A 15464-nucleotide genomic window follows, 5' to 3' on the forward strand; every position below is an offset into this window, starting at 1 on the left:
TTCTTTAAATTAAATTCTTTTTGGGGAGACTTTTTCCCGCTTTTTTTCTCTGCTGCTTCTTCGGCTACTGGTAATCAGATTTTATTATGCACTTCTCCAAAAGCAAAGAAATTAGGTTCAAAAATTTGTTTCTTTTTTTCGATTATTATTCTCATGAGCACCACACAAAAATCTACTATCTTTTTCAGAACCAACAAATCTCCAACACACATACACACACACTCTACTCTTCTGCACTCATTGAAATGCTTCAGTGTTTCTATTTTTTCTTTCTGAGGATGATGATGATTACCATCAACAGTAGGAGACACCAAAAAACACAGAATATTTATCTCATCACTCTGTGGGAGCAAAATATTGCCTGCTCGATTTGGTATTTTCGTAAACTTTGCGCTCACAACTTCTCGCCAACGATGAACAATTTCTACTAAAAATTGAGTTTTTCAAAAAATCCCTGAAAAGTCGTCAGAGGCGAGCACAAACACACACACACACAGACAGACCTATTGGTTAATGGCAGAGAAGCGATAGCAGAGCATACAGCGGCACAACACAACGAAGGGGAAAAACAAAAGCAACAACAGAGCAGAGCACACAGGCCACATACGAGAGACGTGTACACGAAGGCAAAGAAGAAGAAGCAGCATAACAACAGTGCCAAAACGGTTGAGAGACGTGTACACGACTTGGAGAAGAAGCAGAAGAAGACGTAAAATAACAACAAGAGTACACAAAATACATAAAGAGCATTCCTTGCTTGCTTGTTTTCCTCCACCACCATGCGTCTCTTGCATAAGTTTGCCTTATTTATATGGGGGGTTTGCATGAGTACACGAAATGAGTGTGCGGTTGTGTGTTTTTGTATGAGAACGGTGTTTTGTTGTTGAACTGGCCTGTCTGGCTGTGTGCGAGCTTGATTTTCCCATAAGAAGGCAAAGTGAAACAGTAATGACAATGTGGTGATTTTTTTCTAGGGGGTTTTGGGGAAAGAAAAAAGTACGTTTTTTTTCCAAATAGCGCACATTAATGAATATCAGTGATGTCAACTTGGCGATTATTAGTTCTCTAGTTAATTTATTTTTTTTTTTTGGAAAAAATAACTTAACCTTTTTTTGAATGAAAAAATAATTTTTGTTGGAAAAAAAAAAGAAAATTAAGCATATTTTGTTTTCATTCATTGCAGTGATTTTTTGTTTAGATTTTAAAAATCAAATCTATAAAAACAAATCAACTTTTTTTAATTACAAAAATTCTTCGATTTTAAATTTCATGTCGAAAGTAGTTAATGCTCTGGAAGAAATCACCGATTTTTGGCAAATAATTTGTGCAACCTGACGAGGCGCGTATTTTTTAGAAATTATTGTATGAATTTTTTTATTTTTTATATATATAATGAGATTATTTGAGCTTGAGGTCTTTTTTTAAATTAGTTTATTTATTCAAAGATTTCCCAATATTTCGCAATTATAAAATTGCATCTTCAAGGGGTGATCTCTTTAAGAAAACATACATTTAATATTATTACACAGCATTTGGTGTAGACACAAAATCGTTATTACATATTTTCAAAAAAGAGATTTTTAATATTTTTTGCGCTTTTATTTTTTTTTTGTGATTTTTTCCACGATTTTGCTTTTTTTGCGCGATTTTTTAATTTTTGGCGTTTTCTACATTTTATTTTAAAATATATTATTTTTTGCGTTTTTTATTGTTTTGGCGATTTTTATTTTTCACGATTTTAGTTTATTTCCAATTTTAGTTTTTATTTTGTCGTTTTTCCCTATCAATTTGAGATTTTTATTTTTGGCGATTTTCGACGCCCGGTATAACGAATGCCCAGTTTAATGAATTCGGTATATAACGAATGAGCAAAATAGTCGACTTTTTACACTAAATTAATTAATATATATTTTTGTTAGAAATCCATTAAAAAGTGGATTAACATTTTTGTTTTCGCGATATAACGAATTTTTCGCTATGACGAATGGACCTGACAATATATCATTTGTTATACCGGTCGTTGACTGTATTTTTCTAATATTTTTGCTTTTTTATATATTTTGGCGATTTTTATTTTTTGCGTTTTTTTATTGTTTTGGCGATTTTAAATTCTGCCGATTTTTATTTTTTTCATATTATTTTGGAAATTTTTTTTTGTGATCTTTATTATTCACAATTTTTCCTTTTTCGAATTTTTATTTTTTAGCGATTTTTATTTTTTGTGTTTTTAATTTTTAGCGATTTTAATTATTATTTTATTTTTCAATTCTTTTGCTTTTTTATTTTTTTGGTGATTTTTTAAGTTCCTTTATTATTTTGGCGATTTTAAATATTTTAGCGTTTTTTCCCACCAATAACATTGACATCATTGTATACAAAGTATTCACACTCTGCTTTGCGGGATTGCCTTTATTATTAGTTCGTTTTTGTGTTGTTATTGTTTTCCTTTGATATTAACAAATGGGAGTAAGATGTTCTCGCACACACACGATACTCACATATCAACGAACGAACACACGCACTCACACATACACACACACCCTCTCACATGAGTAAGCAAACCAACGTCATTTATGGCCGAGGCAGACAACACAACTCAGCAAAACCAGGCAGTCAGTCAGCCCCGACAAAAAAGAGGTACAGTCATTCATTGTGTGAGCAGCTCGTTGTTATTGCTGTTGTTGCTGTTTTCCCTTCTTTTCGTTGGGTAAATGAGTTCGTGAGCATTTATTTTAGTATGTATGATGATGATGGCCTCGTGTTACGAAAAGAGAATACAACGACAGAGACGATGGTGGTGGTGGGGGAATAGAAATGAATGTGAATTGTGTTTGCGTTGTTGTTGGTGAAATTAACATGAATGTTGGAAGAAGAACACAAAAACACAATTTACTGATGAGAAGAGGATGATAGCAAGCCACGTTGTTTTTTTCTTGTTGTTTTTGGCTTACAATAATAACAACGAGAAAATGGAAATATTTTAAAAGGGAAAAATTCGACCATATTAGAGGCAAGGAGAGGGAGAATATAGAGAAATTCTAGAAAATTATTTAAGGTTTGAACTCTCGTTGAACATTTAACGAGAGTTCAAAAGCTGGAAATAAATACCCATATTCCGAATTTTGTTTACCTTTTACAAATTGGAGTCCCCACCATCTCGATGTCCTCTCTGTTATGATTTTTTCGTTGTTGTTGTTCTGTAACAATCTCTTCTCCTTCCCTAAAATATATGTGACAACAGAGAGGAGGTGTTCGTTCTATTTGTGAAGGAGGGAGAAAAATTGCAATTTGGAGAAACTGAATTGTCAAAAATACAAAAAAAAAATCCAATTTGTAGTTTGAATTGTTGTGAGATTATGTTATCATCTTTGTAATGAGAGATGACTGCATGCATGCATGTACCGTTAATGCTACTTTTTGATTTGTTATTTGTTTTCTTTTTTGTGGGGAGAGGAGAGTGTGAGAGGTTATATTTGTGATTTGATTTGTTTTTAGAGAAAAATAAAAGACAATTCAACAAAACTTCCAAATGAATAGCCAATTTAAAGTGCTTGTTGGATATTGTTAGCCGGCGGCAGCGGTCATACACAGCTCCACAGACGCACATAATTATTGGCACATTTGCAACATGTAGTCGCAATTGAAACATCGAGCAAATATGGCAAAATTAATAAATGGATAATTGGAGTTAATAGAAATAAAGGAAAAAATGCTGAAATAAATTTGAGGATTCTTTGGATACTTATATACCACACAAATTTTGCAGATGGCGGAGGAGAAAAAATTCTTAAGGAGTTTGGGAAGAAAAAAATTCGTTCTAACGAATTTACGGATATTTTACAAAATATATAAAACTTTCAATACCGAAAAAATAACAAAAAATCGGATGTCTTCGTCACTAGACCATATGGGATAAAAATATGTTTATTATTCAAAGGTTTATCCATTTCGTGATTTCAAAAGAGCACGTAAATAAAGCACATAAAATATTTGTATACCCTTCACCACACTGTGGTACAGGGTATTATGTCTTTGGGCATATCCTTGTAACAGGCAAAAGGAATCAAGACAGACCCATGGTTCCTTTTTAGAAAATATACATAGAATCACTTTTGGAGTCGATTCATGCATGTCCGTCTGTCCATGTATTTTTGTGAACAAAGTACAAGTCGCATTTGTGATTCGATTTGGATGAAATTTGGTGCATGTCACCTATTTGGCCCAAGGACGAACCCTATTAAAATTGGAGAAAATCGGTTCAGACTTAGATATAGCTCTCATATATAGCTTCGTCCGATTTTAGGTAAATGGTGCACTAAACTCCCAATAGCTCCCATATATATGCCTGTTCTATATTCACGAAATAGCTCCCATATATACTTTAGTCCGATTTTATGCAAATGGTGTAAATGGAGGAGCCTATATCTGTTCGCTTTACATGACATATTGCATAGGGTATTGGATTGAAGACGTTTCTAGTTTAAACATAGCTTCCAAATATATTTTCATCCGATTTCATCAAAATGATGTACCAAATAACTAAAGTTTGTCCGCTTAGGAAGAATAAGTGCACAGCGTACCAAGTCGAGATAAATTTTGGATAGCGCATAGTGCTGCAGCATACCAAATGGTGGATGCCACGGTTGCTCAACGACGTCCATTTATATATAGATCTTATACATATGTTGCTCGATGATTGACATTATATTTTTCATAGATTTCAGATTGTATCTGTATTGGTTGTTTAATTTAGTTAATTTAGTCCAAATATCTACAACTTCACGCAGTAAAATTCGTTAAATTCCATTTCCATGGTCCTCCAAAGATGATATGTCTATTCTATCTAAAGGATATTGTACATATGAGCATCTCTTGTATGTACCCAAAGGGTATTATAATGTCGGCCCAGTCCGACTTTTGAACTTTCCTTACTGGTTTTTCTATCATTTCGACTGGATCGAATTTTGTATACTCAGCATCATGAAGCAAACCATGTATTTTTTTGAGAATAAGTCGATTCAACTTCCTTATTATCTAGAAGTTCGTTCTAAAAAAGGTTGTCTTTGTCACTAAACCATATGGGAAAAATTATTTTTATTTTTCAAAGGAAGACAACTTTTCAAAACATGTCAAACTCACACTTTCTATAAACTTCGTAAGGTTTATCCATTTCGTAAATTTAAGAAATAAAAATAGAACATTACACGGATCCCCCTTAATTTAAAAATAATCGGATATCTTTGTCACTAGACTATATGGGAAAAAATTATTTTATTTTTCAAAGGAAAACCAATTTTCTAAACAAGTCAAACTCAGACTTTCTACATACTTTGTCAGGTTCTTCAAGGAGAGGATAAAATTATTACGGAATTTAGGAAAAATAAAATAAAATATATAGCATTTTACCAGGATTGAGTTTTGTATACCAAGTCGATCCAACTTCCTTATTAACTAGAAGTTCGTTTTAAATAATAAAAATTGATGTCTTCGTCACTAGACCATATGGGAAAAATTATTGTATTTATATGAAGGATAACTTTAAACTTCGTCAGGTTTATTCATTTCATGGTTTCAAGGAGAAGAAAATTATTACGGAATTTAGGAAGAAAATAAATAAAAATGGAGAATTTCACCGGACTTGAATTTGTTATACCCAGCGTCATGAAGACTAAGTCGTTCCTTACTTACTTACATAGCTGGCTTGTGACAGAACTTTCGTTCCATAAGCCGAGCTTAGAAAAGGTTTCCAGGCGCGTCGATGTTGCCTTCGACTTGATCTTTCCAACGTATTCTTGGCCTTCCCTTTCTGCGTGAACCCTCAGCTGGTTCGCTTTTATATGCCTTCTGCATCCATTCTCACCACATGACCTAGCCAACGTAGTCGCTGCAGCTCAATACCCTTGCGTAAGTACCCTTGCTTCAGATCCATATAACAGAAAGGGGTAGTATCAGCGTCTTGTAGAGTGTGAGTTTGGTCTGGCGGGAGGTGGTCTTGCTTTTGAGTTTTTTGGTCAGACCATAGTAGCATCGGTTGGCCATCACTATCCTTCTTCGAATTTCAAAACTGATGTCATTCGTTTTATTTATGGCGGTACCGAGGTATATATAATCTTTGACTACCTCGAAGCTGTAGTTCTCAAGTTCCACAGTTGGTTCGAGTCTACTGGACGTCTTGCGCGTTGATAGCATCAGCTTGGTCTTCTCGCCGTTTACTGCCAGACCCACTTTGGCAGACTCCTTCTCAATTTGTTCAAAGGTGGTTGTTACCGCTTTCAATGTTCGACCAATCATGTCGATGTCATCGACGTAAGCGAGTAACATGTGTTGTTTGGTGTACAGAGTGCCATTTCTGGCATTTACGCATGTTCCAGTAGAGGCCTGGAAGGATGGTGGGAAGCCTCTCATCGGGAACATGAAAATCTGACCAATTGACAAGTCTTCTCAGGAATCTTAGGGATCTGCTCCAAACGACATCTCGGCGGATGGTACCAAATGACCAGAGAGTAGCCGTAATTGACAAAGCTAACCCTGATGGTAGGATCAGTGAAAGTCATTGGTCACTACTCGACCATCATCTTAAGATCATTATCTTAACGCGCGTGGGATGATTGCCAATAGCAATGAAGAGGATGAGATTGACGGAGAAATCGCAACCAGCCGTAGATGTCTGGAGGGATAGTGGGAAGGCTGTCATCGGGAAGACGAAAATCGGACCTATTGACAAGCCTGCTTAAGAATCTGCTCCAATGGCGGCTTTAGTAGCTTAAACAGAAGCGAAGACAAAAGTGGGACCTAGTGGAAAGCAACCTTTAAAAACTGCTGCTAAAGAATCGACATATCGACGGATTGTTCCACAGGACCAGAGAGTAACCGTCATTGACAAAGCTGACCCTGATGGTAGGATCAGTGAAAGTCATTGGTCACTACTCGACCCCAATATCAAATTCAAATAAGTTCGGTTGAAAGAACGTGCCAAAAACCCGAACGCGAATCCTAAACCCCTGGTTAAGTTTCAAGTAACAAATAGCATCGGCTGTTTGGTGGATATAATGGAGCAATTCTCTGAAATTCTTCTGCGGAATCAATTCCATAAAAATACTTATAATGGGTAAGCTATAACATCTAATCACTCCTCCCAATTTTTGTTACCTTTTCAGGTATTCAGCATGAACACAATGGACCAAGGGTAGCCGAGTAAAATCAACTGTTAAAAACCTGGTGCGTGGACATTCTTTAACCTAACCTATACATAATTAAAAACCAATATCAGATGTCCTCGTCACTAGAGCATATGGGAAAACCTGATTTTTTTACATTTATGTTGTTAATAATTTTTGTTGCTACGAACTTTTGTCACTCAATGATGACCTAAATTACCCCCTACTGAGCATCTGTTATATTTAAACAATCGGATTCTTCAAACAAAACACATATCCATGATTATATGTCCGGCACTTTTGAAGGATTTTCAAGGTCCTGGACAAATTTTCCAACTGAAATTTGCCATCTCGGTTTCTTAGGGGAGAAAAGATCAACTGAAAAGATAGTTTCTAAAATAGGTCCCCTTGTTTTGACAAGGCCCCCCTATAACAGTTCCGACACATTTAATGGTTTTCGAAAGCTTTAAACACATCGGCTGTATTTCTTGGGACCTAGACAAAAACATTTCCAGAACAAGAAAAACATCAATTATTATAGTCTGCTGGTTCGGCAACACATGCTTCTAGTTGTGCGGATCTGTGGCTTTCCGCATTACTATTAAATGAACATTACGAACTCTATCCTCCTCCTTCCTTTTTCTCCGTTTTCTTTTTTTGTTGTTCTCATCTCAATAGAAAACTCTTTGTCAGTTACCCTCTACCTCTCTCTCTCGCTACCTCTCTGCCAAAACAGTTCGGCTTGGTCGTATCTCATTATGAGGAAGAGAATGTTTGTAGATGACCCCTGCAGTTGTTTTTTGTTGTTGTTCGTTCTCGACGTTTGATAAGGGAAAAGAACTGTAAATTTACCTAAGCACACATTGGTGTGTGTGTGAGAATCCCGCTTGGCCTGCCGCCACCGAAGAGTTTTGACATTTTAGAAATTTTTAAGATATTGAGCGGACAACAATGGTGGTGGTCGTATTTTTTCCTCCCATTTTTTTTTTAGAAGAGATTGAGATGCAATTTCCATTTGAAAACCTCTACTCTAAATAACATTGAAATGAGAATTTGTTTTCTGCTGTTGTCATCGTGAGCTGGCAGGCAAACCTTTTCAGTCACCTCCTAAAGCAGCATTGTCACGAGCGTATTTTTTTTGGGAGCATTTGGGAGAACTACTACTATTTTCACATGTGTGTCCAGAGTTTGTGTTTGTTATGAGTCTGGCACTGGCGGCCAATGCAGTGCAGAACTTTGCGGTATTTCGTAATAAGCGGACACGGACGCACGTCGGAACACACACACATTTGGATTTGAATTTAAATTTTGGAGATAGACGTAAATTTTTTGGCGCAATTATTTGTTGATGTTACGACAAGAAGTTTACAGGGGTCAAGTATTAAAAAGCACTATCACTATAAAAAACTGGAAAAATATTCAACAGCATTTTTTTTTTTTTGATCGAACGAAAATGATTTTCCAAAAATAATTCTGAAAAAATTTGCAGAGGTGTCCTGATTGCAGTAGTAAAATGAATTATAAATATCAATACGATGCACAGAGTCCTCGTCACTAGACCATATGGGAAATTTATAGTTAGGACAAACATGGAATGTGGATCATTGATCCTCATTTTGGTGTAGGTCCCATACGAGGGTACCCCTAATTTTTCGATATTTTTCGAAGCAAGTTTTTCAACCAAATTGGCTATAATTTGATATTCTGGATTATCTTTGGGTGTTAAATCTTCTAAACAAAAATAATTACTATCGGTCCATATTTTGGTATAGGCCCCATTCTGAGGATTTTGAGCACGTTTTCAACCGAATTGTGTCTAGTTCGATATTTTGCGCTAGCCTAAGGTGACCAATCTCCTTACCAAAAATTATCAATATCGGTCCACGTTTTGGTATAAGCTCGAATTTTCGATATTTTAAGGATTTCACACCTGTTTGTCAACCGAATTGGCTGTAATTTCATATTCTGGATTCTCTTTAGGTGTTAATTCTTCCTACCAAAAATTATCAACTTCGGCTCATTTTTTGGTATAGTCTCTATATAACTGTACCCTCAAATTTCGGCATTCTGTGGATTTTGTTCACGATTTTCAAAGGAATTGTCTCTAGTTTGATATTTTGCGTTCGCACAAGGTGTCAAATCTTTCTACCAAAAATTATCCATATCAGGCCACGTTTTGTTATAGCTCCCATATAAGGGTACCCTCAAATTTTCGATATTTTGAGGATATTGGGCACGTTTTTCAGCCGAATAAGTTGTAATTTGTTATATTGGGTTCTCATTGGGTGACAAATCTCCTTACCAAAAATTAACAATACCGGTCCACGTTCTGATTTAGCATCCATATAAAGTCACCCTAAATATTCCATTTTTTTTGGGATTTGAGACATGTTTTTCAACCGATTATTCTGCAATTTGATATTTTACGATCACATTAGATGGCAAATGTTCATTCCAAAAATTATGAATATTGGTCCACGGTTTGGTATAGCTTCCATATAAAGTTACCCTCATTTTTAGATATTTTCAGGATTTTGGGCACGTTTTTCAACCAAATAAGTTGTATTTTGTTATATTGGGTTCTCATTGGATGACAAAACTCCCTACCAAAAATGATGAATTTTGGTCCACGTTACGGTATAGGCCCCATGTAAAGTTACCCTCAAATTTCGATATTTTGAGGATATTGGGCACTTTTTTAAGCCGAATAAGTTGTAATTTGTTATTTTGGGTTCTCATTGGGTGACAAACCTCCCTTCAAAATTAGCAATACCGGTCCACGTTCTGCTATTGCTTCCATATAAAGGCACCCTCAATATTCGATATTTGAAGGACTTTGGGCACATTTTTCAACTTAATTGTTTCAAATTTGATATTTTACGTTCGCATTAAGTGAAAAATCTTGCTACCAAAAATTATCCATATCGGTCCACGTTTTGGTCAAGGCCCCATATAAAGTTACCTTCAGTTTTCGATATTTTGAGGATTTTGGGCACGTATTTGAACCGAATAGACCATAAACCAATATTTTGGGTTCTCATTAGGTGAAACATGTCTCTACTAAAAATTAGCAATATCGGTCCACGATTTGTTATATACCCCATGTAATGTTAACCTAAAATTTCGTTTTTTGAGGATTTTGAGCACGTTTTTTAACCGAATTAGCTATATTTCGAAATTTCGTTCGCATTAAGTAACAAATCTTCATACCAAAAATTATGAATATTGGTCCACGTTTTGGTATAAGCCCAATTTAAGGATACCCTCAATATTCGATATTTTAGGGATTTTGGGCACATTTTCCAACCGAATTGTTTCAAATTTGATATTTTGGTTTCGCATTGGGTAATAAATCTTCCTACCAAAAATTAGCCTTATCGGTCCACGTTTTAGTCATGGTCCCATATAAAATTACCCTCAAATTTCGATATTTTGAGGATATTGGGCACGTTTTTAAACCGAATACGTTGTAATTTGTTATATTGGGTTCTCATTGGGTAACAAATCTTCCTACCAAAAACTATCAATATTGGTTCACCTTTCGGTATAGGCCCCATATAAAGTTACCCTTAATTTTCGATACTTTGAGTATTTTGGGGATGTTTTTCAACCGAATTAGCTATAATTCGATGTTTTGAGTTCGCATTAAGTAACAAATCTTCCTACCAAAAATTATGAATATTGGTCCACATTTTGTTATAGGTCCCATATAACATTACCTCCAATATTCGGTAATTTGGGCACGATATTTATCCGAATTGGCTATAATTTGATATTTTGTCTTTTCAGTAGCTAACAAATCTCCCTAACAAAAATGATCAATATCGGTCCACGTTTTGGTATAGCTTCCATATAAAGTTACCACATTTTTCGATATTTTGAGGATTTTTGGGACGTTTTTCAAGCGAATCAGCTATAATTCGATATTTTGAGTTCGCAAAAATTATAAATATCAGCCAAGGTTTCGGGTATAGCCTCCATATAAAGGTCAACTCCCATTTACACCCCAAACAAAAGCCACCAGATCAGATTATTATCTAGAAATAGTTTATTTCTTAAAGCATAAATACATTACATACACACATCAATATAATGAAGCTCATAATTACAAATAAATTATGAATTAGAAAATTTTATGTATATTTAAAAAAATGATAAAATAAAAATAATTTACGTTACAACAAAAATAAAAAAATCTATACAAAGCTTTTGTTTTTTTTTACAAAAAATAAAATCTATTATTTATATGGCAAAATGTATGCTTGGTAAAAAAAAAAAATTAAATTTAAAGCCACAACTAGCTAATATCATGATGAAGAAGGATTTTTAAGGATGAGAATGGTTGGGTGGTAGTTGGGTTGTGGTTGCTTGATTGGTTCACTTCCCCTCCTTAAGACAAATTGAAATTTTGTGTAAAATCATATTCAATGGTTGGTATAACCGTTTGTACAAATTTCAAGAAAATTATCAAATATAAATGCACACCCAATTCGCCGCCACCCTCCTCAACGGTTTGGATGATTTTCTTCATGATATCGGCATGACGACAAGGATGCACCGAGGCCATATTTGGCCCCGGCAAATGTGGATGGGATTCCATGGTGACAGTCTTTTTGGCATGATCCTGTGAGACATCTTCGTACATTTGTTCAACGGTTAGGGGTTTACGATTCTAAAGAGAGAGAGAGAGAAAATTTAATCAAACGCCATAATTTTTTTTTTTTTTTTTTAAATATCTCCCCTTACCTCATCATAGCCCACCACCCATAGACGTGGTGTCTGATAATATTTATCATAGGTTATGTGCAGATCATAGGTACGGGTATGCAGCACCGAATCTTGCGTGTCAATCGAGGCCGCAGCGCCAGCCTCACTGCTATTGGCGGCTTCAGGTTTTTCAGCTTTGCGTACAGTGGCCACTGCGGGATCTACTAGATCCAGCATGCCGCTTTCCTCAAACTCATCCATATCTAAAGCTTCGTCATCATCGTCGTCGTCAGCCTCTGCCCCATTGCCATCAATATCGTCCATATTGCCGGGTTGTTCATTGTCGGGGGTTTGCATTTCGTCCTAGAAGAAAAATCGATTTTTTTTTTTTCAATATAGAAAAGTTAAATAAAATCCCTAGAATATCGATAACTTTATATGGGACCTAGACCAAAACGTGGACCTATATGGATAATTTTTGGTAGCGAGATTTGACACCTTATGCGAACGCAAAATAGCAAATTTGAAACAATTCGGTTGGAAAATATGCCCAAAATCCCTAAAATATCGAATATTTAGGGTGACCTAGTATGGGACTTATACCAAAACGTGGACCGATATTGATAATTTTTGGTAAGGAGATTTGTCACCCAATGAGAACCCAAAATAACAAACTGCAACTTATTCGATTGAAAAACGTGTCCAAAATCCTCAAAATACCGAAATTTTAGGGTAACTTTATATGGGACCTACACCAAAACGTGGATCAATATGGATAATTTTTGGTAGGAAGATTTATCACCCCATGCGAACACAAAATATCAAATTTGAAACAATTCGGTTGAAAAACGTGCCCAAAATCCACAGAATATAGAATTTTCAGGTTAAAATTATATGGGACCTATAGCAAAACATGGACCGATATTCATCATTTTTCGTAGGAAATTTTGTCACCCAATTAGAACTCAAAATATTAAAAAAAACTGGTTTGATATTCGCAAAATATCGAAAATTTCGGGGTACCCTTATATGGGAGCTATATCAAAACGTGGACCGGATGTTGATAATTTTTGGTAGCAGGATTTGTTAGCCAATGAGAATTCAAAATATGAAACTAGAGACAATTCGGTAAAAAAATGTACCAAAAATTCTCAGAATACAGAAATTTGAGGGTAATGTTATGTTGATTTTTAGATGAATATTTCGGAACGGATCGGTCTAAATATAAATTTCCCATATGTTCTAGTGACGAGGACTCTCTGTACCGTATTGATATTTATAATTCATTCTACTACTGCAATCAGGATACTTCTGCAAATTTTTTGAGAAATATTTTTGGAAAGTATTTTTTTTTTCGAACCGAATATTTGCTGCTATAGAAAAAATAGATTTTTTCTATAAAAAATCAATTGTTTTTTATAGAAAATCAAAAATTTTTCTATGATAGAGCACCTCTTCATAGGGCTTCTATCGTATAGATGACCTCTTCAGAGGCCTCCTATGGAATAGAGGACCTCTGCGGCGGCCTTCTATGGTATCGAAGACAGATTCGGTGGTCTTCTATTGGATATGGGAACTCTTTGGAAGTCTTCTATTCAATAGACAACCTTTTCGGAAGCCTCCTATGTTAAAAAAACCTCTTCGAAGGCCTTCTATGGTATAGATCGCGGCCTTCAAAGACCTCTTCAGAGGCCTTCAATGGAATATAAGACCTATTCGGAGGCTTTCTATTTAATAGAGGACCTCTTTGGAGCCCTTCTATGGTATAGAAGACCCCTTTGGAAGTCTTCTATTCAATAGACAACCTTTTCGGAAGCCTTCTATGTTAAAGAAAACATCTTCGAAGGCCTTGTATGGTATAGAAGAGCTCTTCGCGGCCTTCTATGGTATAGAAGACCTCTTCAGAGGCCTTCAATGGAATATAAGACCTATTCGGAGGCTTTCTATTTAATAGAGGACCTCTTTGGAGCCCTTCTATGGTATAGAAGACCCCTTTGGAGGGTTCTATGGGATATAAGACCTATTCGGAGGCCTTCTATTGGATAGATAATCTCTTCGGAGGCCTTTTATGGCATAGATGACCTCTTCAGAGGAATTCTATGGAATAAAGAACCTTTTCGTAGGCCTATTCGGAGACCTTCTACGGTCTTCTAAGGGATAGAGAATTTCTTCTGATTGATAAACCACCTCTCTTAGGAAGCCTTTCAAAGGTTCCGTTCATACCCTATCATCCAGTGTCAATTCACAGATTTTTTCATCTAATTCCGCTTTGGTGCCATCTTCATTCATTTGATGCGTTTCCACCCAGCCACCATCACCTCCCTCTTCCTCAACAACCGTTTCTTCGCCAACATATTCCATTTGTTTGCAACGGCGATAGCAGGGTACATTGCGGGTAATCAAGAATTGTTTATCTGCAAACAAAAACAACAATACAACAACAAAATCCAAAAAAAAGTTGTTGGGGACCAACCTTTAGGTAAATATGATTTTGTTTTATTCTCATCACCGGCCGCCCATTGCCATGTTGGACAATGATGGACCAAATGATCACCGGCTGCTACAAATTCTTCGGGTGTTAAGACTCCGGTTTCACGGAATTTCGATTCCTAGTTAAGGAGGAAGAAAAGAAAAACATTGGAGTTAAAAAAACAAAGTTGCTTATGACTCATCGCTGCTGGGTGGGTTGATTGGAGTGTCCTCTGGCCAAGTTAGTAATTGTGGCCAATCAAGCCAGCCAACCACCCCCTCCCCGATGCATTTTCTTTTTGGTCTACAATTTTTTGTTACCTTTAAAACTGGTGTCAGATATTCGGCAACATTGAGAGCGGTCCCCTTAACGGTATTTAAAACACTTTGCATGTTTTCTATTTAATTAATTAATATATTTATAATATTTTCTATTAAATGGAAAGAATTAGTGGATTGTCTGCGAAGAAAATATATAGAATATATATGTATGTATGTCCGTAAAGCTTCTTTGTTTTAATTAATTGCTTGTTTGCTTGCTCGCTCTTCTTCTAACACTTCTAATACTTTCTTTTTGCTTTCTATTAGGGTTAACCAGGGCGATTTGTGACTAATCGATTTATTTCGATAACTGTTTGGTGATAACAGCCAAATGCACAATAAACGGACTAGGGATCCCTAGAACACTCACAGAAAATGACGTTTTGTGTTAAACAAATAAATAACTACGTTTCAATCGACAATTGTAATAAGAAAAAAGGAGGGAGAGAGAGAACGAAAAATGTCAACATCAAGTAACCATTAATTCTCTCTTTCTGTTAATTTATTTATTTCTGTTCTCCATTAGCCTTTCATTCCCCAAAGAAAACAGCTGACGACAGCCGCACAGTTGACTGCGGGGTGAAATGACGCCGTTACTTGTCACAGTTGTTTATTTCTCTTCTCCCTTTTCAACAGAGAAAACAGCTGTTTTGGCAACACTGCCCATTGTTGTCTGTTGGGGTGTGCTTGGAAATAACGCCGTTACTTGTCACAGTTGCTGTGCGGCTCGGTTGTCAAGCTCACGAACAAATTAATGTGTACGGAAAACGAGAGAAAAAATAAATATTAAAAAATATAAAATAAAATACA

The 15464-nt window shown here is 35.8% G+C and overlaps 1 protein-coding gene across 1 annotated transcript; it reads right to left on the minus strand.

The window, feature by feature from the left end:
* Positions 1 to 11547: 11547 nt before the first annotated feature.
* Positions 11548 to 14730, minus strand: LOC133323055 (ubiquitin-like-conjugating enzyme ATG3). The gene is made up of 5 exons (XM_061532012.1): positions 14655 to 14730; positions 14338 to 14473; positions 14088 to 14278; positions 11904 to 12227; positions 11548 to 11829 (listed from the first exon to the last, which is right to left on the minus strand). Exons 1-5 carry the CDS (start codon positions 14724 to 14726, stop codon positions 11548 to 11550), a joined length of 1005 nt encoding a protein of 334 aa, XP_061387996.1. The 5' UTR covers positions 14727 to 14730.
* Positions 14731 to 15464: the final 734 nt, after the last annotated feature.

The sequence above is a fragment of the Musca vetustissima genome, unplaced genomic scaffold (assembly GCF_032173495.1).
Source record: "Musca vetustissima isolate MV318-11 ecotype Yass unplaced genomic scaffold, APGP_CSIRO_Mvet_v1 utg26469, whole genome shotgun sequence".
Taxonomy (NCBI): domain Eukaryota; kingdom Metazoa; phylum Arthropoda; class Insecta; order Diptera; family Muscidae; genus Musca; species Musca vetustissima.

Coding starts and splice junctions, on each gene's coding strand:
- LOC133323055 (XM_061532012.1), bottom strand. CDS start 14,726: ATGCAAAGTGTTTTAAATACCGTTAAGGGGACCGCTCTCAATGTTGCC. Junction 12,228..14,087: donor AATTGACACTGGATGATAGG/GTATGAACGGAA, acceptor TTTTTCTTCTAG/GACGAAATGCAAACCCCCGA. Junction 11,830..11,903: donor GGGTGGTGGGCTATGATGAG/GTAAGGGGAGAT, acceptor CTCTCTCTTTAG/AATCGTAAACCCCTAACCGT.